This window comes from Balaenoptera physalus (assembly GCF_965194825.1).
Source record: "Balaenoptera physalus genome assembly, chromosome: 1".
Classification (NCBI taxonomy): domain Eukaryota; kingdom Metazoa; phylum Chordata; class Mammalia; order Artiodactyla; family Balaenopteridae; genus Balaenoptera; species Balaenoptera physalus.
Genome location: NC_138882.1, coordinates 129,015,533 through 129,042,022, shown reverse-complemented (window position 1 = coordinate 129,042,022; position 26,490 = coordinate 129,015,533). Strand labels below are relative to the sequence as shown.

The 26,490-nt window shown below is 39.8% G+C and overlaps 1 protein-coding gene across 5 annotated transcripts in view; it reads left to right on the top strand.

The window, feature by feature from the left end:
* Positions 1-2,220: 2,220 nt before the first annotated feature.
* AK5 (adenylate kinase 5) overlaps positions 2,221-26,490 on the top strand; it is a 243,652-nt gene continuing 219,382 nt past the window's right edge. For 4 of the 5 annotated variants that reach the window (XM_082420424.1, XM_082420425.1, XM_082420422.1 and 1 more), the window contains exons 1-5: positions 2,221-2,616; positions 6,879-7,065; positions 13,659-13,826; positions 17,742-17,911; positions 18,009-18,122. In XM_082420424.1, coding sequence (XP_082276550.1) covers positions 2,557-2,616; positions 6,879-7,065; positions 13,659-13,826; positions 17,742-17,911; positions 18,009-18,122 — 699 coding nt within the window. In that variant the 5' untranslated portion in view covers positions 2,221-2,556. The remainder of the gene's footprint in view (positions 2,617-6,878; positions 7,066-13,658; positions 13,827-17,741; positions 17,912-18,008; positions 18,123-26,490) is intronic. The other variant, XM_082420423.1, reaches the window with a different exon arrangement.

The window sequence follows — 26,490 nt, the reverse complement described above, 5'->3', positions numbered from 1 at the left end:
CATTTTTATTTGCTTATTGTCCATCTGCACTTCTTACACGCACTCTCCAGGAGAATGTACATTCCTTGACAGAAGGAATTATGTATGTCTTATTCACTGCTGTATAACTCAGCACACTCTCCCAATATGGGAGCAGAAGAGATTCTGCCTGGAGACACTAGGTATGCAGTAAGCATCTTGATTCCTTGCAATGATGTATCCCCAAGTAAACAAAGGAACCCTTTATTTACCCACCCTTAGAATTTCATATCAGGGAGCGATGAGCCGGCTTTCCCATGGCAAGAATGTATTTGTTGTTCCTTGTCCCTTCTATTCCCTCTCTTCCAAACAATCAGCCTGGCTTTTAAGCATTACACTTCCCCCATATAGCCCTTCCATAACAGGCTACAACTCCCTTTGCAAAATTAATTGTGAATACTTGCTTCTTTCATACGTCTGGAACACACCAAAAAGCACTGATTGTCAGTGTATGAGGCTACCTGAAAATCTGCCATATCTCCAGCTACTACGTTTTTTCAGGCTATTTAGAATATTTAGTGCAACGCAGTCTTCATTATCCACTCTCTTTATACAAGCAAGTTGCCATCCTTGCCTGACTACACTAAAGTGCATTTAGAATCATATATCCATTCAGGATTCATTCCTCCCTAGGAGAGAAGATGTGAGCTGTACTCTGCCAGATTCTTGTCTGTAAAGGGTGACCTTGAAAGGTCCTGCAGACAGTGGCCTCTTCAGTCCTAGGTGCTTTGCCTCAGCTGTGCCTGCTCATAAAGTAAACTCTCAGGCCATGGATCCTGGTAGGTAACAAGCATTGTTGCACAGGGAACAGACAATGCTTCACTACTGCCAAAACCTGCTCTTAAACAAGGTAAAGAATGTCAGAAGCTGGAACTATAAATGATGTGGCATATTCTGAGGGCAGAAACCAATTTCTATGGAACACCTGCCTTACTTAAGGCTACCATATGACACATGGTTTCACAAGTGTTCAGAAAACTTCACTTACTTTACAAAACTCAATTAATTCTTGAGTTCCCTTCCTGGATAAAACTGCAGCTATAGTGAAGGCATGAGTAGCAGTCTTTACTGTGACAAGAAATAGAACCAAGAAAAGATCTGCAAAAGATGAACTTGAAATGGACATCCAGACACTGGTTTCTGGAAGCAGTGGCAGTGTTGCCTCTCTCCCTGGCCTGATCCCAGATGGCAATGCCTATCAGAGCCTCCTTTCCTCTGACATGCCCTCCCACGTGTTGGGTCTTGTACAGAATTAGAGGTCATGTTCCCAGGGTGGCATGGACCATTTTCAAGCAGGCAATGAAAAGACATCATAATGGGGGAAATGGGAAGATACTTGAGCCGTAACGCTGCTTTATCCCACCAACCCATACCCACCCCAGGGCGCACCAACGGCCCACGGTCCACCAGCAGCACCCTCCTCTGATCGGATTAACGGTGGCATCCAGTCACTACCAAGCACGTTTCCAGTTTAAGCAGTCTCTGGCTCTCAACCACCACCCACTTCTCGCCTCCACCTTCCCATTCCTCTCTACAGACACAATTAACTAGTTGATTACTTACTAATCCTTCTGTTAGGGAAGATTTCAGCCTCACTGTAAGGCCTTATTCTGAAATCTGTAAGGAATTGTAACACTAACAGGGAAAAAAATTCGAGACCAGCTAGCAAAACTTTCCTGAAGGATAGAAATACTCAAGATCTAAAAATTATCTTAAGGGGATGGAGTCAACACCCTCAATCCCCTTTTCTCCTTACTCCCAGCTCCCTGTTATGAAGGCTCGGTAACCTTAGGAATAAACGATAAATTCTGTGACATTTAGGTTTCTTCCTGGGAGCTCCTCGGGCATGCAGGAGTAACTCGTGTGTGTGGTGGGGGGTGGGGTCGGTGGGGGTGTCGGGAGAGGTGAAAGGGTCGCACGTCGCTACAGACCCCGACTCTGTTCCTTTGGCCACCTGGTCCCAGGTTGCTGCGTCCCGGGGGCGGCGCGCGCAGGGAAGCGCGGCGCCCGGCGGTGGTGTGACACGGAGGGGCGTGACTGCGAGCCCCCCGCGCGCACCCTTCCCCACCCCCGCGCCCCGCTCCGCTCGAGCAGCGTGACTGGCCGCCGCCGTCGCCGCCCGCAGGCCGGGTTCGGGAGGCTCAGAGCGCGGCGCGCCGAGCGGGACAAGCAGGCGGGCGGGTTGCAGCCTGGCGTCGGGCGGGCTGCAGCCTGGCGTCCGCCGCGCTGTCCTCCTTCCTCCGCCCCCTCCGCCCCTCCGCTGGCGGCCGCGCCGCCTAGAGCCCGGGAAGCCGCGGCTCCGAGCCCGCAGCTCGGGCGTAGGGACCAGCACCGCGGCGAAGACGGCGGGAGCGCTGAGACCACAGTTGCCGCGGAGAGGCGGAGGGGGCGCCCGGCCTGGGGAGGCAGAGCCGAGCGCGTATTTGCGCGTGAGAGCGAGGGCTGCGCGGCGCTCGGCGCGGACACCGCCAGCCCCAGCCCAGATCGCCGCAGCCCGGGAGCCTCACGCCTGCGCCCCAGGGCGCGCGCGGAACAGCCATGAACACCAACGAAGCCAAGGAGTATCTGGCCCGGAGGGAAATTCCGCAGCTTTTCGAGGTAAGGGGCTAGGTCTGGCAGAGAGGACGGGAGGATCTGGGGAGGGCATCGCCGGGGTTCCGGGTGAGAGGCCGCTCCCCGTCCCACCTTGCAGACGCGGGGCACGGAAGTGAAGGCGCTTGCGGAAGCTTGCTCGCCCGCTTGCCCAGGGGTAGCTGTCTGTCTGGCGGGTTGCGGGGTCCTTGTCGGATGGCTGGACTCAGAAGCCTCCATCTCGAAAATCAAGTTTGTCTTCGAACCGGGTTCTGGAAGCAGGCTGCCCCCAGCGCATCCCTCCCATGTGGACCCCCAGGACGGGCTGCTGGCAGCGGCCGGCCGCGCTCTCCCGGGTCGAGGATCAGGCTAGGTGGGTACGCTGGCGCCCAGCAGCCAGCAAGGACTCGGAACTGGGAATCGAGAGCCTTAGTCCCTTCGCGCGCCGAGGGTTGGGACCCCCGCGTTGACGGGGAAGTGAGGACGAAAGCAGCCCTCCACAGGGACAGCTTGGAGGAGAGGGATGAAGATGCAAAAAACAAATCCAAACCCATCAAGTGCAGCGCTGCCTCCCGGGTGGCTGTCACCCAGCGCTGCTCTGCGCTTTCGGTGAATGAACTCCTGAGCACGTTTCCCCGTCACCTTGGAAGGGATGCTTCTCCTTCCTCGCCTCCCCAGCCCATAGCTTTCGCCTGCCCTCACCAACCCATCTAGAGAAGGCGAGTCGGAGACGGAGTGGCGAGGCGGGCGTGACTCCTGTTGCTCCCGTCTTCCGACCGCATCACGGCATCATCTGCACCAGAGACCCGGGTAATGGGGAACACTTTGGGAATGTGGGAGAGGAGGCTTGGTGGATGAACTAGAACCTTGGTTAGTTCTAAACCATAGGCTACGTCGCGGATCGTCTTGTTTCCTTTCCTTCTCTCCGTATTTGAATTTTAGAACATTCCTGAATCCTATGTGTTTTTACTTAGGTTAAGGAAAAAAAAAAAAAAAAAAATGGAAGCGAGCCAAGCTTCATAGAGCGGGCTCTGAAACCTGTTCCCCCATTTCTGAAAGATGATAGACTGTAGTCTCATGTAGTAAACTAAAAGTTATGCGTTGCTCTTTCTCCTATTTGGGGGGTTTGTTCTGCTAAAAGGGATTTTATAACACTACTTGGGAAAATAATTTTGTCTCTGTTTTCCCAAATTATCTTTAAATGGGCCGCCATAATTACAGATCTCCATTTTCCTCTCACCTCCATAAGCCACCGGTTTCAGGTCCATCTGAAGACAAGATTTCCAGGTAAATCGCCCACTGAGCACAAGCCTAGTATGTGAAACCCCAATCTAGCGAGTGCGTTACTAGTATTTGAAAATAATCAGGAGGTGTTGCATAAGGACAGGTCTTGGGGGTATGCAGGATTCTTGTTAAGAATTTTTCTTTTCTTTTTTTAATTTTCAAAAACTAAATATGGAGATGAAGAGCTGAAGGGTTTTGTCATAAATACTACTACTGAGATCAATGTCATCCCTAAAAGAGTAATTAGAAACATCTGCAACAGGGCCACCTGATTGCAAAGTGCTTCTTAATAGTACATCTTTTTTCTGTATACATGTGAGTACTGTTTTTCCCCCTTGGTAACCACAGAGAATTTTGATAGTTTGTGTATGAAAATCTACAGTGTATGCAAATAAGTGATGGCAGGCATTTTTGTTCAGGTGCTATGCTTTTCCTTGGCTTTTCTGCATATGAATGGGTGTTTTAAAATAGTGCACACCCAGGAAAGGAAGTCAACTTGCTTAGGTGAAATACAGATATACAGTGTACTTAAATGCAAGGCAATGGGAAGCTGGAAGGAGACTGCTGGTGACCTCCAAAAGCTCCGTCCTTCCAGTAAGAAGAATCTGTGCTGTGCACAGCACAAGAGAGAAGTAAAACTTGGCAGTTCTCCATGTGATGAGTGTAGACAGCAAAAGCAAATGCTTTAAGTTTGAGGGAGATTTTCTCCCTCAAAACCACAATGTAGGTATACAAAGTTTCTAGGCATACAAAGTTTAGCAATTAGATATCTATCAAGCCCAAAACATTGGTCACAGTTGTGGATACTAGACACCATTGTAGACCAAGTGATTGATTATTGAATCTACATATTGTCAAGCAACTAGCTGTATCTAACTGACCTTTTCAGATTTCTTTCTGACTTGAAACATCACATGGGCTAAATGGGATATCTCTGGTAGGTTCAAGTTTGAAATGTGTTTGCATTTTTAGATTAAATGTTAAAACAAAAACCACTTTCCCCTGATGAGTTCTTAACTCTAGCTAACCTTATGGTGTATATATTGATCTTGTATCGCTGTACCTTAGAGCAAAGATTTGGCAATTAATTTAAATACTGGGGCAAATCAAATTAGATTGTTCAAGTTCTCAAAGGGTTGACTCAAGTAGACCGAGTAAAAAATGTTTGCTGGTTGTTTTGGATCCCCTATGGTGACTGACTATTAGAAGAATGGATTTAAATTATCTATGAAGGAGTGGACCTCATTCCCCCTTCTAAAATCAGTACCCTTTGTGGAGTCAGATATGTTTAGGGAGGCTGGAACCATATTTTCCAGTAAAAAAAAAAAAAAAAAACTTCATTGAGTACGTTCACTCATTTTAGGCAATAATAGGGATAAAAAAACTAAAAACCTAATCTTGAGTGACTCGAATTGCAGTTGGATTATGTATGGGGCACAGAAAATCTGGCACTTTTTAAATCCCATATCATATTTTTGCAAGATGTAGAGAGAGGAATATATGGGTTTTGGAATCAAAACCATTGAGTTGGAATCCTAGGCCTACGAGTTTCTAGCTGAGTAACCTAGATCAACTCACTAACATCTCTGAGCCAGGATTTCCTGGTCTATAAATGGTGATAATGATGCCACATAGGACTGAAAGTGCATTGAGTAAGCTAAAGCATGCAAAGATACAGAGTAAGCCCTGCCACAGAGTTAGCTACATTGAGGTAGGAGGAATCTGAGGAGTTAAATGCAATGTGTGTGTATCTGTGTGTGTGTGTGTAGCACAGACCTTGACATACAAACTGGGTGTGGATGCCCAGGTTAGTTTTTTCTGCTCCCTCTGCAGTTGAACTCCTCTGATTGAACATTCTAACCTACATTATTTAGGATTTCAGAGAACAAATGTACCTGGTAGGAACTGCCTACCATTTAGAGCAAATTGCACAAGAATAATTTGAAAATAAAATACTGTATTTAGGAAAGATGTCAGCTTTTCAAAGTGTGTATGTTTTGTGCATTAATAATGGTGATAATAATCCTCTATGCTTTTTCCATGAAATATTCCAAAGGAAAATATTTTGCACATCAGTTCAGTTCCCAGGAATCAGCATTTCCAAATTTATAGCATTTTTAGAAATTAGTACTTATGAAATATCAGACACCAGGTTTTCCTCTGCAATTTCAATGGATATTGTAGTGATTTATTATATATCAGATGTTTTTCTTTAAACTCAGTCTTTATGTTTTGAGTGAAATTTTTTTTCTAAGTAGAGAACAGTTCAGTATGTACCTACCATGTGCGAAGGAAAGTGTCAGAGGCTGGATATTGTGAAATAAATAAGACCCACACTGTACTGTTGAAGAGTTTATAGGTTAGAAGAGGAGACCAACACATAAACTGGTGGTTTTAGTATGAATGACAGGTAAGATAGTTTTTTCTGGGTATCATGAACACCAAGGAAGGGTGTTGGGTCCACAAGCCAACCTGAGGGCTCAGGGGAGACTTCCTGATGATGATGATGATGATGATTAAAACCACCAACATTTATTATTTACTATGTTCCAGGCACTTAATATGTACTTTACAAATATTTACATACATTATATGTATGTAAAATACATTATATTTACAAAATATTTACATTTTTTAATCCTTAAAAAACCCTCTGAAACTGAGGCTTGGAGCCTTTAAGGATGGGTAGGAATGAGATAAATCATGACTGGGGCATTTTTACACACTGCACTTTATCTCATATTGATAGGGTTCTTCCATTTTAAACAATATAGTTGGCCTTAATTGTTTAAAAGACAGAGAATGCTGAGCTGAAAACTAATTGGTCAAGAATTTGAGGGGGTATTTTAATTATTCAATCAGAACATAATTTCAACTCTAATTGTTTTTTTTTTTTTTAATGCAAAGAATCAAAACAACCCAGAATTTAAAGATGGGATATACACTGTTTTGACAAAGGTGGTTTAAAAACATATTTTCTGTGGGCATATTGTGTTGTATTTCAGAGCCTTTTGAATGGACTGATGTGTTCTAAGCCTGAAGACCCAGTAGAGTACTTGGAAAGTTGTTTACAGAAAGTAAAGGAACTAGGCGGCTGTGACAAGGTGAAGTGGGATTCATTTGTAAGCCAGGAGAAGAAGACCCTACCTCCGCTCAATGGAGGGCAGTCACGGAGATCCTTTCTAAGAAATGGTAATGTATTCGTAGAATAATAGACAGTTTATAATTAGAGCAATTTTCTTTAAAACCTACCATACAAACTGTAGGCAATGATTTAATTTAGTAGGTTTCCCAGCACCTAAAAGGATATTTGGTCCTGTAATGTGACTATTCTGTCTGTGCTACTAATTCTAATCACCTCCATGGTAAGACAAACAAAATTGCATACCGTTGTCCAGCACTTCACTAAAAGCTCAACGAAATTTTTTACTGACTTCATTAGTTTTTTTAATTCTTCTTAATTAATTAATTTATTTATTTTTGGCTACACTGGGTCTTCGTTGCGATGCGTGGCCTTCTCGTTGCGGTGCGCTGGCTTCTCATTGCGGTGGCTTCTCTTGTTGTGGAACATGGGCTCTAGGAGCGGGGACTTCAGTAGTTGTGGCATGCGGACTCAGTAGTTGTGGCTCACGGGCTCTAGAGCGCAGGCTCAGTAGTTGTGGCACACAGGCTTAGTTGCTCTGTGGTATGTGGGATCTTCCCGGACCAGAGCTCGAACCCTTGTCCCCTGCATTGGCAGGCGGATTCTTAACCACTGCGCCACCAGGGCATTCATTGTAAAATGAATTACATTAGCAAACTGAATTTTTCTTAAAATTGCAAATTAGACTTTTCCAAATAAATGAGTAGATAACAGACAAAATTGATAGTTATTATATAACTACAACATTTTTTTATTAGCTCAGAAGAGATTTAACTTATTGCTGTGTTTCCAAATTCAGAGTTCATATTAATGCATCTGCATAAATGCATGTAAAGTTTATACTAGTTAACTCAAGAAGGATTTATTTAGCAGCTACTGAATGCAATGCATGAGATTAGGCATTTGGGTGCTACAGAAGAAATGGGATGCATAAACTTGTTTAACAATTTTAGGGATAGTTTGGAACTAAGAACTGGAATTCACTAGAGGAGATTCATGGTATTCCAGCTTTCTGAAATATGTGCTTATCAAAATTAGTTCAATATCAGCCAAGCAGCCTTTTGGGCTCCAGATAAAATTGAGAAGTACAATAGTATGTGCAAAATGGAATCAGTTCCAATCAGAGGAAACCAATTAACTCTTTCCCAGTGGCCCAAATCATTCTATTTTCAAAATCTAAGCCATTCTCAAAAATTGTACCACGAAAAGTTTCAGTTATGCAGACAGAATTTGAAGCAGAGACAATTCTATTTGCAATAAATACAAGGGGGAAATAAATCTTAGTTTGTTTTATCTTACTTAGTCATGACCCACTTAGATTTTATTTGAACATGATGTGGGGAAAAGTCAGAGTGTGTTAATTTTTAAGAAACACAAGCAGGGAGAAAAAGCAGAAATGGCGTTGTCTCAGAAACATCTCCAGAGAGGAGAAGACTCCTTCTCTGTCAATGCAGGGTCACCACTAGGTGATTTAGGCTTGGGTGCTCAAGAGAGAACCTTTAACCAATTACCACTGCAGCACACCACTTGGTAAATTACTGCTTAAGTGAACAAAATGATATTTTTGTGAGCTTGAAGGGTTCATACACCTTCCCAAAAGGGCTAACTTCCTTCCCAGGGTGTCATCATGTGTTAGAATCTGGCTCAATGTTAAATACATGCCCTAGGCCCTTGTTAAATCAAGTGACATAAACATGGGGAATTTCTTTTTAAACCTTAAAGCACTAACAAACCTTAGGTATTACTGGATTTAGTCTAAGATATTTTTATGTTCTTAAATTTAAGTCTAAGAGGATGTGACATTCACTTAGTCGAAAAGCTGGTTATATAAAGTGACCGTTTTGTAACAAAATGAAATTTGAATGCTTCTATTTTATACTGTTACTTGACTTGATTATATGTAGAAGCCAGGCAGGCCAAGTATGTAATAGAGAATGGTGGAGACTGTGGTCAAACTAGAGAACAGAACTAGCGGGAACAGTCATTGTCTAAAGGCAGTCAAGCACAAATTTTGGAAAAATGTCGAGCTGAACAAAGCACATCTATGAGGCTACATTGGGCCCACAGATGACCAGTTTGGAACTCTTGATCTAGCAGGATAAGCTAAAATAGGAATGGAAAATGTAGATTTAACTTTCATTAGAACTGAAATCACTTGTTAATTTTAGAATCTCCATATCTGCTAGTACTTTACCAGAATTCCAACTCAGAGATCTTTTAATTAATCATCAAATAAAACCTTTCACATACTATGGTGACAAGAATGTTGTATCACACTGTCTAATATCTGGAACGTAGGCTAAAATACAGAAAATGGTTTCTAAACTGATTAATCCTATAATAATAAAATATTATTTTATGAAATGCTTTGCACATTTGTGCTTTGTAGGTTTTTAACTATGATTTACAGAATAGCTTATTAAAATCGACAAAATTGCTAACTTCCCTGTAACTTTAAGCACTATTATTATTTCTAGAAACAAAAAGTGATTCATGCATTTTTTTGCTGAAATATTGACATAGCCATGCTAATATATAATTATCAAGAAAAATTATTCTGTGAAATAGAACATTTTAATAATTTTTAAGCAAATTACTTTCCTAAGTAAAAATATGATAAAAGCAAGGATAAATTATTAGCTGACAGTTCTTTAAAGCATTGTACCGTAAATATGAGGTGAGCATCCATTTTTTTCTGCCATTTGTATACAATTGAACAAATAATTACTCACAAATAAGAGTTTTAGTTCCATAGCTCCAACTGTCCATAGAGCTTTCCTTCTGGAATATCTCATTGTCATCTTTACTCAACATGTCCAAAACCAAACATATCATATTTGCTTCAAAACCAGCCCTCCTTTTCTTATTTACATGAAGTCAGTCTATGAGTCAGTTGAGCAATAAAATAACCACTTATTGAGTACTACGTGTCAGATGCTCTTTTAAGACCGAGAATGTAGCCACCAAAAAAGATCAAACATGGCACCTGCCCTCATGAACAAACATGGCACCTGCCCTTATAGTCTAGTGATGAAGTCAGGTGTTAAAAATATAATTAGAAGCACAATGGATGCTATAGAAAATACCATATGCTATAGAACTAACCATATTAACAGGAGATGGATCCAGGCTTCCTGGAAGAAGTGATATGCTAATACTAAGAGACAGAAAGGTGAGTAGGTGTCAACTAGAGAAGGATGGAGGAGATTGAGAGTATACTAGGGAACAGAGAACAGAGATTCCTGACATAGAGGAAGAAGCCAGGATAAAGACAGGAAGGAGAGAAGCCCAGTATTTCTGGAGCATAAAAGAGAGGGCAGAAAGATAATGGATGAAATGCAATATGTTCCTTATTCTTTTAGACTTGACACCTGGCAGTTGTTTTTGAACTGTCATCTTCTGTCATCTCTCATATCTGAATCCGAATCATGTCCTTCATATCCAGCCACTCACTTCCATTTCCCCTGCTTGCCCTCTAGCTTAAGCCCTCACCTCTCACCTGTGAATTACTTTAACAGCCTCCTAGCTGCTACTCTTTCTGCTCCTGGTTTCTCCCTACTCAAATCCATTCTAACCACCACCAGATTAATTTTCCTAAAAAATATATTTCATATTTCATCATGTCATTTCTCTACCCCCCAGAAACCTACACTGGCTTTCGACCAGATTAAAGCTAAACCCTTTACCCTGGTGATCAAGGCCCTCCACATTGTGGCCACACTCTACCTACCCATCTTCCGGCTTTTCTACATGGGCACCATCTATTTCAGCAAGACTGTTCTCTTTGTTATTGGTTCAGCAAGTGTTTATTGGACACTAACTTTGTGCCAAGCATAGTTCTAGCTCCCAGGGATACAAAGTTCCAGATAGGAAAGGTCCCTGCTGTTATGGAACTTATTCTAATGGGAGAGGACAAACAATGAATGAATTAGAGGCCTCTCAGATGGTGAAGTGGTAGGTGCTGTGCAGAGCATTATTATAAGGGGTGATGTCCTTGAAATTAACTGGCTGGCTACCCTAGATTAAAAGGTCAGTAAAGTCCTCTTATGAGAGGTGACATTTAAGCTGAGGTGTGAATGACAAGAAGCAGTCAGCCATGGGATCAACAAGGAAAGAACATTTAAAGCAGTGGACTGTGGTGTAGAAGCAAGCAACTCGTAGAGTCTACAGTAGTCCAGATAAATTATGGCGGCTTGGGGAAGAGTTGTGGTAGTGGAGATGGAGAAAAACGTGTGCATTTGGGATATGCTTTGGAGAGAAGTCTATGGGAATAGATATGAAGAGTGAAGGAAGAAGGTAATCAAGGATAATGCTTAGAGTTTTGCCCTGCGTTGGGTGAAGCAGTTCAATTTCAAGGCAGAACTGGATAATGTTGTTAGTGCCTTCCCTGACGTAGCCCTTCCCAGAATTTTCTAAAGAATACCCACTGTTGGGACTTCCCTGGTGACGCAGTGGATAAGAATCCGCCTGCCAATGCAGGGAACACTGGTTCAATCCCTGGTCCAGGAAGATCCCACATGCCGCGGAGCAGCTAAGCCCGTGCGTGCTACCGAGCCTGCGCTCTAGAGCCCACGTGCCACAACTACTGAGCCCACATGCCACAACTACTAAGCCCGGGTGCCTAGAGCCCGTGCTCCGCAATAAGAGAAGCCACCGCAGTGAGAAGCCTGCACACTGCAATGAAGAGTAACCCCCGCTCACCACAACTAGAGAAAGCCTGCGCACAGCAACAAAGACCCAACACAGCCAAAAATAAATAAAATTTAAAAAAAAAAAGAATATCCACTGTCATCTGTAGACTACTTCACTCTTTTCGTGGAATTAAAGTGAGTTCCATGAGTCAGTAGTCAATGACCTCATTTATTGTATCAACAGAGAATGGAAAGTTCTACCTGATCAACATCTCCAGAGGAAATGTGAGCATTATGCCATGCTAAAATCCAGTAATCCGCTTAGCCAGATTTCTCATGGCAGGCCAGGTGACCTCCGTCTCCTTTGTGCAGGTGCTTTTTGGGTAGTTAGGGCTTCTCTTTGCCTCCGTGAATACCAGCACATGGATGAGGAAGGAAAGATCCATGAATCAAACAGCAATAGCTGGTAGAGAGCATCTGCCTCACTTGGGCTTGCCAGCTCTGTCCTCTGACCTATTTGAGCATGTCATTTGTATTTCCGATTCTGAGTCTTTGTGTTTCATTTCTACCAACTGAGAAATACTTTCCACTTTTCATCACCTGTTCTAGACTTTCGAAGTTCAAGTCCCGCCTCTTTTGCAGTCTTTTTCTACCACTCCTGCCCAAATGGATCTACCCATCGATTGAACTCCTATGGTGTTTACCATAAGAGATATTCATTTTAGCACTTATCCTGCCTGGTGTGCATACCGCTGTCAGATATAAGCATGTAAGCTCTAGTTTGTAAGCTCTGTGGGGACAGGACTACATCTTATTTTATTCTTCTACTGAACCATCCTCAACACACTAACATGTCTGACAATAAATAGCAAAGATTTATTGCTGTTGTAGATGTAAATTTAAATCTTCATAGTTACATTTTTAAATCAAGGAGGTTAAAGATAATAAATATTGGGAATGTAAAGTTAAATGATGTTGAAAGATGTTCCAAATACAGAAATTGTTTGCTACTCTTTACCTGTCTTGTGACAGTACCTTAAGTTTTTGTGCATTATGCCACCAAACCATTCCACTGGACTACAGTAGAGTACCTGGATCATAGTGAGTGCATATCTATATTTATGGATAAATGAAACAGGTTGTGCATAAGCATTGCCTCCATCGGCCGCTGCATATGGTTATGAGTGTTGTGAAGGTGTGCGCTACAAAACTCTAGGAGCACCATTTTCGGTGACCAGGATGTATACCAACTACCAAGCAAGACTAAGCAGTACTTAAGAAGGTTCCTCGAGGGCAGAGGTTGGCAACCTATGACCCATGGCCAAGTCTGGCTCACTGCCTGTTTTTTATAAACAAAGTTTAATTGGAGCGCAAGCACATCCATTTGTTTATTTGTTTATTGATTGATTGATTGATTGGTTGATTTAATTCTTGGCCATGTTGGGTCTTTGTTGCTGTGTGCCAGCTTTCTCTAGTTGGGTGAGCGGGGGCTACCCTTCGTTGCAGTGCGTGGGCTTCTCATTGTGGTGGCTTCTCTTGCTGTGGAGCACGGGCTCCAGGTGCGCGGGCTTCAGTAGTTGTGGCACGCGGGCTCAGTAGTTGTCGCTCGCGGGCTCTAGAGCGCATGCTCAGCAGTTGTGGCGCACGGGCCTAGTTGCTCTGCGGCATGTGGGATCTTCCCGGACCAGGGCTCGAACCCATGTCCCCCGCATTGGCAGGCGGATCCTTAACCACTGAGCCACCAGAGAAGTCCCCATCTGTTTATTTATTGTCTACAACTGTTTTCCTGGCTAAGTGGAGTATGAGACTCTCTTCCTCAAAGCCCAAAATGTTGATTATCTGGCCCTTTAAGGAAAAGTTTGCTGACGACTTAAGGGGACGGGAGTCTTCTTCCAGTTGAAAAAAATCAGATTCATTTAATTTTTAAATTTCTTCAACTAATTGGTTAAGTGCAAAAAAATGTTTTATTGTGCTTTTTTTTTCCGTTTCAAAGTTATCTTACTCTTTTGCAGTAATGCCTGAAAATTCAAACTTTCCTTATCGACGGTATGATCGGCTCCCTCCAATCCATCAATTCTCCATAGAAAGTGACACAGACCTCTCCGAGACTGCGGAGTTAATTGAGGAGTATGAGGTCTTTGATCCTACTAGACCTCGACCAAAAATCATTCTTGTCATAGGTATGAGGACAGAAAGCAAAATTCTCATACTGTTGCTCACTTTGTTTATATATTTACATTTCAAAAATTATGTCAACTACACATCATATTTGCAAATAGTTGGATAATGACAAACAATGGAAACAAAAGCTTGAGAGACAGTAGATGGAAATATTTTTAGCATAATTTTCAATAAAACATATATTGTTATAATTATATAATCTAATGCTTATTGCACTTTTATAGAATCTCATTACAATGTTGTAGAAATTCTCTGTAATAAATCAAGATTTACCATCTTGTGGTTTTTATTTGCTTAATTTTTAACGTAGATAGCTGAATCCATTAGAATTTTTCTAAACATGATATGTTTTTTCCCTTTAATTCAACAAATTGAATTTTTATTCACTATTAACTTCAGAGCAAAAAATAAATAACAATAATAATATGTTGGTAAAGATTCATATAAATGAATCTTCCTTATGACAGACTGGCACCAATGATAAAATCTAAGTTTGATGTTATTAGATAAGCAAATCTAATAGAATAGTGTTTTACACAGCACGTAACATCTGAGTATTAATGAAAATAAGAAGGATAATAGTTAATTTTTTAAATTGCCACTATGAATCTTATGTTGAATATGAAAATATCAGTCTGATGCCATTTCACAAGGATTAGATATTGAAAATGTCTTAAGTAATTTTGCAGAATGCATTTTTGACCACTTTTGCAAATTCTAACTTCCTCAGAAGCGATAAAATTTTGAAGAGACCTGTTAACATGAAACATTTGTAGTCATTGTCTCACTTTCCAATTCGACTCAGCTTTCACAAAGATGACCAAAAGCAAAAATCTAGCGTTAAGATGTTCTAGTCAGTAACTGTTAACCGAGGGCCAAATGTATACAGCCCCCAAGCAAAGAAGTACTGCTCCCAGAAGATGTAACGATGATGGCAACTGGGGAAAAAACATACAAATAAACACACCAAACTAGAACAAGAATTTAAGTTCACCAGTCTAGAAGGAGGGATGTTTGTACATCTATAAGTGTAATGAAATTGCAAATATGTTTATCCCTGAATTGTTATATTAAAGAAAAATAATTGTAAGATGAGAGTACAGAATTCAGCTTTCTAAAAGTCAAAATATTCTCATGGTTTATGGCAGCCACTATTATGCCATAAATCTCTATCTATTCTTGAAGATGGAGTTTTTGTGTGTGTGCTTAAAACTTTGGGGTTCTTACCTAGAAGACAAGGAAATGCTTCATTAAAAAATAGAGCTACAGGTGGAGAATAATTGGAAATTATTTCACCATTTTATAATGAGATATTCTTTCAATTTTGCTTTTCTTGTTGTTAGTACAATATTGGTGATTATTATCAGGATAAACAAATGAAGGCTTGATTGTCCATGAAAAAGGTGTAATACAAGTTGTTCTTGTATAAAACAGCACATATATGTGAATTTTTTGTGCATTGTGAATTTTATATGAAAATGATTAAACTATTTCAGTAAACTAAGACCTGTGGAGAAGATATAAATGCTTAAATCTCCTACACTTCACAGTTCTTTTTTACTCAGTAAAATCAACTTGCTTCCCAAGGGTGTGATTTTGGTTTTAGACTTACACTGTGTGCTGTAACATTTTATGCATTACAAGAATGTTACAGAACCAATGAGTGTAAATACTTTTAGAGGACTGAGATAAGAGAAGAACAGAAAAAGTGAATCTGAGGTTATCTGAGAAAATTGGGACAATTTTATGACTTTTGAGGAATTATAAAATAATTGTACCTGAACCTTACAAATTTTTATTAGTTCCAACCTGAAAAAGAGTGGGGGAGGTACAGATATCCACATCAAAATACGCAAAATTTCCCTTCTGGCAATACAGATTTTTTTTTTTAAAGCTAACCTTCTTGGCACAGATATTAATGAATCTCTCTTATGTTAGCATAATCATAAAATCTGAGTTAGATGGATCCTAATATTTATAAGTAGAATTAAATAAATATAGCAAAATTAAACTTACTCTGGTTTCAGGGAGAAGAAAGTACGATTAATTTGTTAGGAAGCTCTGGTAATCAAACTCATCCAATCAATTAATGCTCTTCTCTGTCAATTGTGCTAATCATATTTTTTTGTTGTCTGCTAATGCCTCCATTAATTGACAAAAAAATTTTTTTCCTTGAAGGTGCCATAACTTTCTTAGCATGTTTGAATTTTTTTAAATTCAATATGTTCTCTTATTTTGATGATTTTTCAGATCAGGTGTGAAAATATAGTTTATGAAAGATAACTTTCATTCTTCAGGGATCAAATTAGTTTGAATTTGTTGACGGCGTTGATCATGTAGCTATTTGTCTTCAAGCCAGTCCATGGTTTGCCCATGGCTTAATAGGCCAAAAGCAATTTGGAACCAAAACTTTTCATTTGTGAAGTAATGAATTTAATACAGTAGTAGTTTATAATGGTAAGTCTAATAGGATTGGATTTAGAGTTTCTTAGAAAGACAATGTCAAAGATGTAAACAAATTTCTATCATAAGTTTAATAAGGCAATGAAAAGGCAAAAACCAGTTTTATTAGGATCATTATTTGGGATTGAGGTTAAGGAAAGGGTCTCAGTATACTAGTATATTTTAGAATTTTGCACATTAAAATTTTTAAAGAGGAAATAAGCCCTAGCCAGCCAAGTTCACTCACTCAGAACTCTTCTTACAAAATCCAGAACAAAGCAAAGCAAACACCATTCTTTTTTGCTTATGTTATTTGCAACAAGAATTTTTTAAAATGTACTAAATAATGGTATGTAAAATGATTGTTACCCCTCAAAAAACTTGATAAATTGAATTAGTAGAGGGAACATCAACTCACTTTTCTATTGAATTTTTTTTTATTATTGCTTAACCAATTATAATTATGTTTCAGTGAATATCACCAAAAACAGTTCATTACTTATTATCATTGACTTTTAAAAATATTTTTTCTATAGTCAATAATTTATGATTAAGTATTTTAAAATATTTTATTTTTATAATTGCCAACAAATAACAAATCAGACTGGGATGATTGTTATGTGCTTTAGTTTGAAATTTGCTCAGACTTTAGATTCCAATTAGTCTAGGTTGTCTAGAAATATAAATTGACTAAAATGATGTAATATGATTTGGAAATAAAATCTGAGACATACATTTTATAATTTTTTAGTGCTTGTGCTTTTAAAAAATAAATGGCAGTTACTGATTATTGGTATTGATTTATGTTGCAAAATATTGATTATTTCATGCTAATGTATCACAAAATCAAAACTATCATGAGTTCTATGAAATTGTTCTACCTTAAAGATCTCTTCAATTCACTCTGCGTATTTATTGCATAAAACTTCTTTTGAATTTTAAAGGATATAAGGCAAGGAGATGCATGAACAGACAATTCAAAGAAAGATTTAAATAAACCATGTCAACATTGGTGTGTCTTTGGTTAAAACTAATTTTTACATTTCACGAAACTGCACATTAACTCTGTGTTCGGATGTAATACATTTCTGCCATTGCAGTCATTGTTTTTTGTATCTCATAGATTTTTCTTTGATTACAGAGGATAAAAGTATTAGAGTTTACACAGAAAAACGGAAGCGGTTTCTTTCAACTGCATTATTCAATTTTTAAAACTAGTAGTTTACTAAAATCGATAAGGGAAAAAAATGTCTCTTTCATCTAATACAATCAATCACGACAATTCTACCCTTTCCTCGGCTAAATCTACACCTTCTCTGCATTCAGAGGTAGCACTGAGAATGCCACAAGTAGAATGGTTTCTGCCCTGGTACTGGTCTAGACTCTGCATCTCAAGATGACGATAATAGTTGTATAAAAGGGTGTTTCTTATTGTATCAGAAGGTCCCAATTTTGCCTGTTTTAAATGATAGGTGGTCCAGGAAGTGGAAAGGGTACCCAGAGTTTGAAAATCGCTGAACGTTACGGATTTCAGTACATTTCTGTGGGAGAATTATTAAGGAAGAAGATCCACAGTACCAGCAGCAATAGGAAATGGAGCCTTATTGCCAAAATAATCACCACTGGAGAACTGGCCCCTCAGGTACTGTTGTATAATTTGCTTCTATTCTGCAAAGATTTTTATACCGCTTGTGAGTGTAAGTTTAACTGTGGTTTTTCATCTTTTTTCTTAAAACAAGGAAACAACAATTACAGAGATAAAACAAAAATTGATGCAAATGCCTGAGGAAGTGGGCATTGTTATTGATGGATTTCCAAGAGATGTTGCCCAGGCTCTGTCTTTTGAGGACCAAGTAAGAATGTCTCCTTATATTTTAAATGACCTATTTTTTTTTGCTTAAATCTTTGAGATTAAAAATATATATATATATATTTCTTAGAAGACTTGCTCTTATTTGGAATGAATTCTAATCTGAAAATGAACAAGTACATTCATTTGGGTTGGCAGAAGGTCATTTCGTTGGCACACATGCTTAAAAACTGAAGACAGTCTCTGCCAAGAAGAAAAGATAAAAACCAATAATAGAATTCATTATTTTTTATCAAAAATGCAAATCTCTCTAACCTTTACTTCATAATACTTTCCCTAAGATTGTATTTTTAATCTTTAATCACTTAAAACAAGCCTTATTCAGTACTGCCCGGGGATGTAAAATATCACCCTACACTCACAATCTTACCAGTTAAGGAAGCCCTCTTCACTGGGGTATGAAACACTAAACCACCTATCTATAACAAGGTAGGGTTCAGTTTGCCAAAGTTTTCTCAAATTTGAGTAGACTATGCCTGCTTAATACCCAACAATCTATTTTAAAGAGGAATAAATCAATTAAAATATTTTGTATATCTATTTAATCTTTGAAAAGCTAGTGTGTCTAATTTTTCATTGAAAAATGTTAATTACAAATAATAACAAATGTTAAGTCCTGGTGTAAAAAGTGAACGTCCATTAATACCCTTCTTCCATTCCACTGCCCATCCTCTCCTGAGAAATAGAAATAGTGTTAAGCTTATTATATATCCTTCCAGGCCTTTTTCTACATACTACACTTTTACACATCCAGGCATGGATGTGTGTGCATGCTCATATACAAATGCAGTTTTAATTTTCATAGCTCTTTCCAAACTGTCCTCCAAAAAGAATTTTCCAAGTTATAGACCCATCGATGTTGAATAACAGTATATTTCTCCAGACCCTTTCCAACCAGATATAATTCATATTTAAAATTTTTGCCAACCTGGTAAGTAAGAAACAGTATTTCACTTTTTATATTTATATTTCTTGAGTTATTACTGAGGTTAAGTATATTTTAAGATACTTATTCACCATTTGTATTTCTTCCCTGTGTGAATGCCTGCTTTCCTTTGCCTGTTTTTCTACAAACTTGTTTTTCTTTTTCTTATTTAGAGAAGCCTTTAACATATGACCGATATTATATCAAGGAGGACTAAGTCAAATAAGTTGTCAGTTTACGTCTCATATAAAAGAAGTGTGGAGTTAGGCAGTTCAAGCCCAAAGATAGCTTCATGAAAGCTGTCTTTGAATATTCACATTAACTGTTTTGGGGATGATTATTGTGCTGGAATGTCTTTCTCCCTTCCTCAGATCTCTCCCTCCCACAGCAAGTCCAGAACCTCTTCTTACTCAGCTTAAGGGCTTGGTTCTAATTGCTCTGGCCTTGAAGAGAGAAAAACTAGAAAAATCAATTTTTTGTTTTTGCTATTGCTGCCAAATGATATTGCTGTGGAAAATGGGTACTATGTCAGCCATTCCATGTGATTCGTGGCTACAGTGGAAGCATGAGAGCCAAGCAGGCAGGAATTCACACCCAAACCTGGTCCACACTTCATTTCAAATGAAATGCACTTGGCGAGTACAAGCAGAAAAGCTGAGTGATTCTTTCTGTCTATTGCTTTTCAAACATGCTATGTCTCTTGCTTCTCCCCTGGATAATAACTCAGGCAGATCCTAGAGTTTTCCTGGTCACAGATAGTTTCATTTTTAGGTATTAAAAAGCCCAGTCCACAATTATATCTCAGTAAAGCTGGAAAAAAATTTAATAAAAAAAAGCCCAGTCCGATATAAATCAAAACTTCAGTTTCTCATTCAGTTTAACATATGTCTGCTATCCTCAGCTTGGGCCTGGTTCAGGCTCAGAAACCTAAAGTGATGTCTCAGAATCCTGAAATTCTTCCTCACGTTGCTTGCAGTGGGGCAAGCAGTGAGGAAGGGGCAGAAAATGCAGGACTCTCCAGCAGCCCTCGCTGCATATACCTGATCAACCTCCACCTTCTCTTCTATAGCCTGGTCACGAGTGATGGGCCTTCACCACAATGGGTGAAGGGTCACGGTATCGGTTTGGGGACACCTGCTAGCAGGTTCCATGAGATGGTCGGGTATCTCTCTGTAGAATGTACAGTCACTTGCATTTACTGTTCTGAGCCACACTTCTGAGGCTAGAAAAGTTCAATGTAACATTTTCTTAGGTTGCCACTGTAGCAGCCTGGAGGTTCTTGCCCCCCAGGCAGTCCAGTGGTGTCTGAAGTTGGTGCTGCCTTTGATGAGGTGCAGGAGTTTGGAGAGTGCAGAGGCAAAGCTGCAGGGTTTATGTAAAGCAAAGTGTTAGGGTCAGCCCCTATTACTCCACACCCTATGTAGGCTTAAGCTCCTGTGATGTCATTTTTTGGGGTACCATTTCTGACACCAAATGTGCGGGGAGTTTCCACACCAATTCTCCAATCCTCTGACACCAACTAGATGTCCAAGAATTGAATTCAACTCTGACACTAAATATCTGGAGTTAGCACAGACCCTGCAGGTTAAGGCTCAGTCCTACGTGACTGCCACCCCGCTTCAGACATCATTCAAAAGTCCTAAGGGCACCTGTATTCTCTCCAACCAGCTGTAAATTTGGAGCTTTCCCCTTCAGATTTGATAATTCACTAGATCAACTCCAAGAAATCAGGAAAATGCTTTATTTACCTTTCCCAGTTTATTATAAAGAATACAACTCAGGAACAGCCAAACAGAAGAGATGTGTAGGGCAAGGTATGGGGTTGATGATGGGGACCTTGCATGCAAGGTCTCTGGGTGCACCTCCCTCCTAGCACGTCAGTGTGTTCACAAACACAAAAGCTCCCCAAACTTCATTGCTGAAGAGTTTCTATAACCCAGTCTTCAAATCCCCTTCCCCTCCGTGGAGGCGGGGGAGTGGGGCTGAATGTTCTCACCTTCTAGTCTCATGCTTGGTCTTTCCAGCAAACCAACTCCATCCTGAGGTTATCCAGTGGCCCTGCTCTGAGTCACCTCATTAGCTTAGACTCAAGTGTAGTCAGAAGGTGCTAATTATGAACAACAAAAGACACTCCTATCACTCAGGAAATTCCAAGTGTTTTAGAAGCTCTGTGCCAGGAATCAGGGACAAACACTAAATATATATATTTTTTTTACTGAACATGTGGGTGTGTATAAACACACAGGCAGAAATTTTTCCCCAAGACTTCCTCACAGGTCCAGAGCATAAGAAGAGATGGATTTCTGACATCAGCCATATACACCAGTGATGGTAAGACCACTGTAACAAAAAGACCTAACACTTAAGTGGACAAAGAAGTGTATTTTTTTTTTTCTCATAGGGAAAAATGTCAACGTGAACAGTCCAGATTGACTGGGCAGCTTTTCTCCTTGAGATCATTTAGGTTTTTTCCAAGTTGTTGTTCTGCCACCTCCTAGGCCATGCCATCAGCTGTCTGATCGAAGCAGGGTTGCCATCACATGTGGGTTCCAACTGGCACATAAGGGGAAGAGACATGAAGGCCTGAAGTCCCAGATCTGGAAGTGGCATCCATCACTTCTGCTCACATGACGTTGTTGAGAATTTAGATGTGTTGTAATTGCAAGGCAGGCTGGGAAATTTAGTCCAGTTCTATTACTGTGGAAGGATGGGAGAACTAGCAGCTTCTACCGAAGTTTGCCCCTCTGACCATCCAAATGTCTCCATGCTCCCTTCTTCCCACACAGAATGTACTCACTCGCTCCCCAAAGAAAACAGCCCAGAACCCCATCATCTAGTTCAAAAGTCGAGAATCTTTACTTGATATTCAGTTCTCTCCATTCGGTCCAGGTTTGACTCCTCGTCACAGACACCTATAAACATCAAGTTATCTAACCTCCCTGCCAACAATAAACAATGAAGGAGTAATACCAGAAGAAGGGAAATAAAGGCTCCTATTCAGAAAAGGGAATTTGGGCAATATAAATGGTAGTCCCTGAGCCACAGCAAATAAATCCTGTGAGGCAGGGATTGCCAAGGGTCTCTGCCCTGAAAGTGGAGTGATTTCCTGGCTTAGCCCATGGGCAACTCGACGTTCTCTCTCAAGGAGTAACTCTTTGCCTGTTCTCTTCTGAGTCCCCTGGCCCTCTGAGAAGTCCTCCTTATTGTCTATTATTCTGCATGGTCACAGGTCACATCAAAGTGATGTGTTGGAGACTATGCCTTCCTTAGGGGAGGTATTTTAAGTGTGAGAAATACACAGGCTTTTTCTGGCTAGGCTTATAGTTGCTTTGCATTTTCTCAAAAATTTGGTAGGCTTCTGCTCTTTTTGCTTGCAGGTAGTTCCATGTACCTGTAACTACATTCAAAGTTCTTTTCTGGACATATCAATAGATATTAAGCTGCTTTGTTTGTTTTCTCATCTTGATGGCAGTTACTTTGAGGCCATATAAAACAACAGACTTGGGTAGGAAGGCAACACTCTTAGTCTGGGTTTTGCCTTAGGGCTGGGTCCCTACTTTTGGAAGGAGTTGGGTAGTTATTGGGAGTCCTTTGAACAACACTAGCCATATATTCTGCTGTTAGAGGTATAGAAGCAGTTGGCTTTTTCAATCTTATGAGGTCTTAAATTACCAGATACTTTCTTTGTTCTTTATCTGCTTGCAAATTGGTCAGTTCTTTCTTGGGCTTATCTATTTCTTGTTATATGTTGCCAAACACAACAGAGAACGTCAACACATACTAACATTCTAGCTCTTTCTAGCCATTTCTTCTCTAACGATGGGCTCCATAAGAACATGGTCTGCCTTCCAAGTTATCACAATAGTTATACCAATCATTTTGCAATGGTATAACAAGGGTCACCAACTTCCAATCTAAAATATCTGTACCTTTATTGCCCAAGAAAACCAATACCATATAATTTAGTTTTTGATGTAGTAGTGTCCTACTCATATGACTATTGTCTGTATTATTTAGAGTGAAGCCAAGATGCTGTAATAAAAAGACAGTGGTACAGTGGAGTAACACAGAAACTTATTTCTCTTGTATGTGACAGCCTCTCCGTGAATGAGGGCCCTCATTCATTCATAGCTTCAGTCCTCACATTCATTCACAGATGCAGGTTCTTTCCAAGTTATTGTTCTTCCAACCCCTAGGGCAATGGTTCTCAGGTTTTTTAGGTCATAAGACCCTTTAACACTTTTAAAAATTATTAAAGAATTCAAAAAGCTTTCATGTACATGGACTATATCTGTTGATATTTAGCATATGAGAAATTAAAACTGAAATCTTTAAATATTAAGTTATTAAAAATTACAATAAATCCATACAGATGAACAAAGATAATACATTTTTATGAAAAGAAACCATGTTTTCCAAAACTAAAAAAAAAATAATAATAATGATATGAGAAACATTGCTTTACATTTTTACAAATCCCTTTAAGTTCTAGCTTAATATGAGAGAGCTGGATTCTTATGTCTGCTTTTGCAGTCCAGCTGCTGTGATATCACACTTCATGTAGCCCCTGGAAAACTCCTGTACATCTGTGGGAGAATGAGAGTGAAAAGGCACGCAGTTTCTCAGTGTTAGTATGAAAATAGTTTTGATCTGTTTCCTCCCTGAAAGGGTCTCAGCAATCCCCAGGGGTCTCGAGAGCACACTTTGATAACCACTGCCCTGGGACATGGTTGACATCTGCGTGGTGAAAGCTAGGTCGCTGCCATGGTTACTTCCAGGTGGTTGGAAGAGGGAGAAGAGTGGAGAAGGTACGTGCTCAACTGCTTAAGTCCCAGACCCCAAGGCAGCACACGTCACTTCTCACAGTCCATTGATGAGGACTTAAGAAACATGGCTACATCCTAACTCTCAGGAAGGTTGGGACACAGAGTCACGTGGTCACGCATGGGCCTGGCTACAGAGCTGTTATTATGGAAGAGGGGAAAACGGATTTTGAGAGACAACCAGCACTTTGCACCACAAGTGACATCTGTGCCCTGTCTTTCCTTCCTGCCCTTACTTCTCAGCCTGAGCTGAGCTCTCCCAGCTCTCAGGCCTGCCGTTTGAGGGGAGACATGGTGACTCTCCTTATCACCATAGTCTAGCCCAGGTTCTCCTCCTTGCATTTGCCTTCCTATCTGAAACATTTCTTCTCATCTTTGGCCTGATTGTTGGAAAGAGATAACAGATTAGTGAGGGGAAGGGAATCCAGATAGGCAGGAAAGGGAAGTCTCAGACCTTTTCACCACCAACCAAACACACTGCACAGCCAAGATTTCAATAGACAGTTTAGAGTCCACAGTCAGAACCTAAGCAAGTTGGTTTTTAAAGGTTGTAGAATTTCATATTCCACGAGCTAGGAGTGGGGAGAAAAGCTTGATTTCTGTAATGAGGATTTATTAACAACACAGTAAAGCTGAAACCAAGAACTCTACGGTGCTATTTTTGAAAACGAAGGTGGAACGCTTACACTAAATCTATTTAAAAAAAAAAAAAACAAACAACTGACAGTAATTAACAATACATTCAACTATCTGGCCCCAGCTAATTTTCCAATTTTATATATCTCCCTACTCATTCTACACCACACTGGACTACTTCCTGTTTTTTGCGGTGACCTGCTCCTGCTATTTCCTCAGTGCTATTTATATCATCCCATAACTTGCTTTTTTTCCCTGTGCATTCTGTTTTTGAGCTCCATCTGTTTCGATACGTATAGACCAAGCTCATTCTTATAACTGTTTCATAATGTTGCATCCTATAAATATATCATGTCTTATTAGTGGAATTTCAGGTTGCTTTAAAATTACTGCTATTACCAACAGTACTGTGATCAACATCCTTGCACACATCTCCCTTTGCATATCTCAGAAAGATCTCTCAGGAATATTTCTAGAAATGGGTTTTCGAGGGTAGAGGGAAGCTCTGTGTGTGTGTGTGTGTGTGTGTGTGTGTGTGTAGTTTTAACTCTATATTTTAAATTTGTTAACATGTTATTAAAAAGTGATCTTATAAATTTATGATTACTTCTTTCCTATTTCCCTGATCTCACCAATACTTAGTTTCAAATTTTATTTTCGGTTACCTGATAGATTAGAAATGTTTTTGTATTGCTATTTGAATTTATATTCTCCTAATGACTAGTGAACTGAAATATTTCAGAAACTGTGTTTACTGGCCATCTGCATCTCCTCTTTTTAGAACTGCCAAAACATAAGCTTGGTCCCTTGGATTACTTGAGTTTTTATTAGTGATTTGAACATTCGTGATAATAATTCTTTGTTATATATCTTGATTATATTTTCCTCCATTTATATTTTTCTAAATCATGTTTGCAAAACATACAGAATCAGGTCCTGTCTTTTGTCCTACAGAAGTTTGAAATTTTAATATGGTAAATTTATTAGTATTTTCCTTTTGGCTTTTGCATTTAGATCTTAAGAAAGCATTCCCTATAGTCTCAAAAAATAGTCTATATTTTTCTAGCTATTTTTAGTTTTGCTTTGAAGGTTCAGGTATTTATTCTATCTGCATTAATTGTTGTATATAGTGTGAGGAAGAGATAGAATTTTATTGTATGTTTTAAATGGAAATTAAAAATATATCCAATGGTCCGAAGATCATGTGTTGACTAATTCATTTTTTTCCACTGAAATGACTTCTTCCTGTATAGACATGGGTCTGATACGTGGCTTCTTGCCTCACTTGCTTTGTCTGTTTATGTATTTCTGCATCAGTATCATGATTTCAATCAGGGAAATCTAAATTATACCTTGATGCCTGAAGGACAGACCCCTCCCCTTCTTCTTTTCTAAATTGGCTATGCCTATGCATTTACTCTTCTTTATGGATTTTAGAATCAATTTGTCAGACTCATTAAAAACTGTGGAGATTTTTATTTAAATTTCAATATAGATTATATTTTATACAGATTAATTTTCAGAGAACTGACATTTTCCCATCCATGAACATTACCGTATCACTCCATTCATTCAAGTCTTGTTTTATGTTCTTCAGTAAGTAAAGTTTTATAGTTTTCCATAGAAAGTCTTGTACATTTTTTGTTAGCTTTGTTCCTAATTTTGCTACTATTATGAATGAGATACCTTTTTGCTAACCAATTCTTCTTAGTGTTCGGTTGATCTTTGTGGAATTAGTGTTTGTGTTTGTGAGCGTATCTGTCTGTCTGTCTCTCCCCCTCAGACAGGATCCTATTCTTTTCTCTGTCTCATTTATGCTGTAAACTTCCTTGCATTCTTCTTCCTTTCTCACCATTATCACCCCCATGACCCCCAAACCTGCCCTGCTAACTTAGCACGTTCCTTTACTGTATCGGGTTCCATTAAATGTTTGTTGGTTGGAAATGGAAAATAAATATTAGCATCAT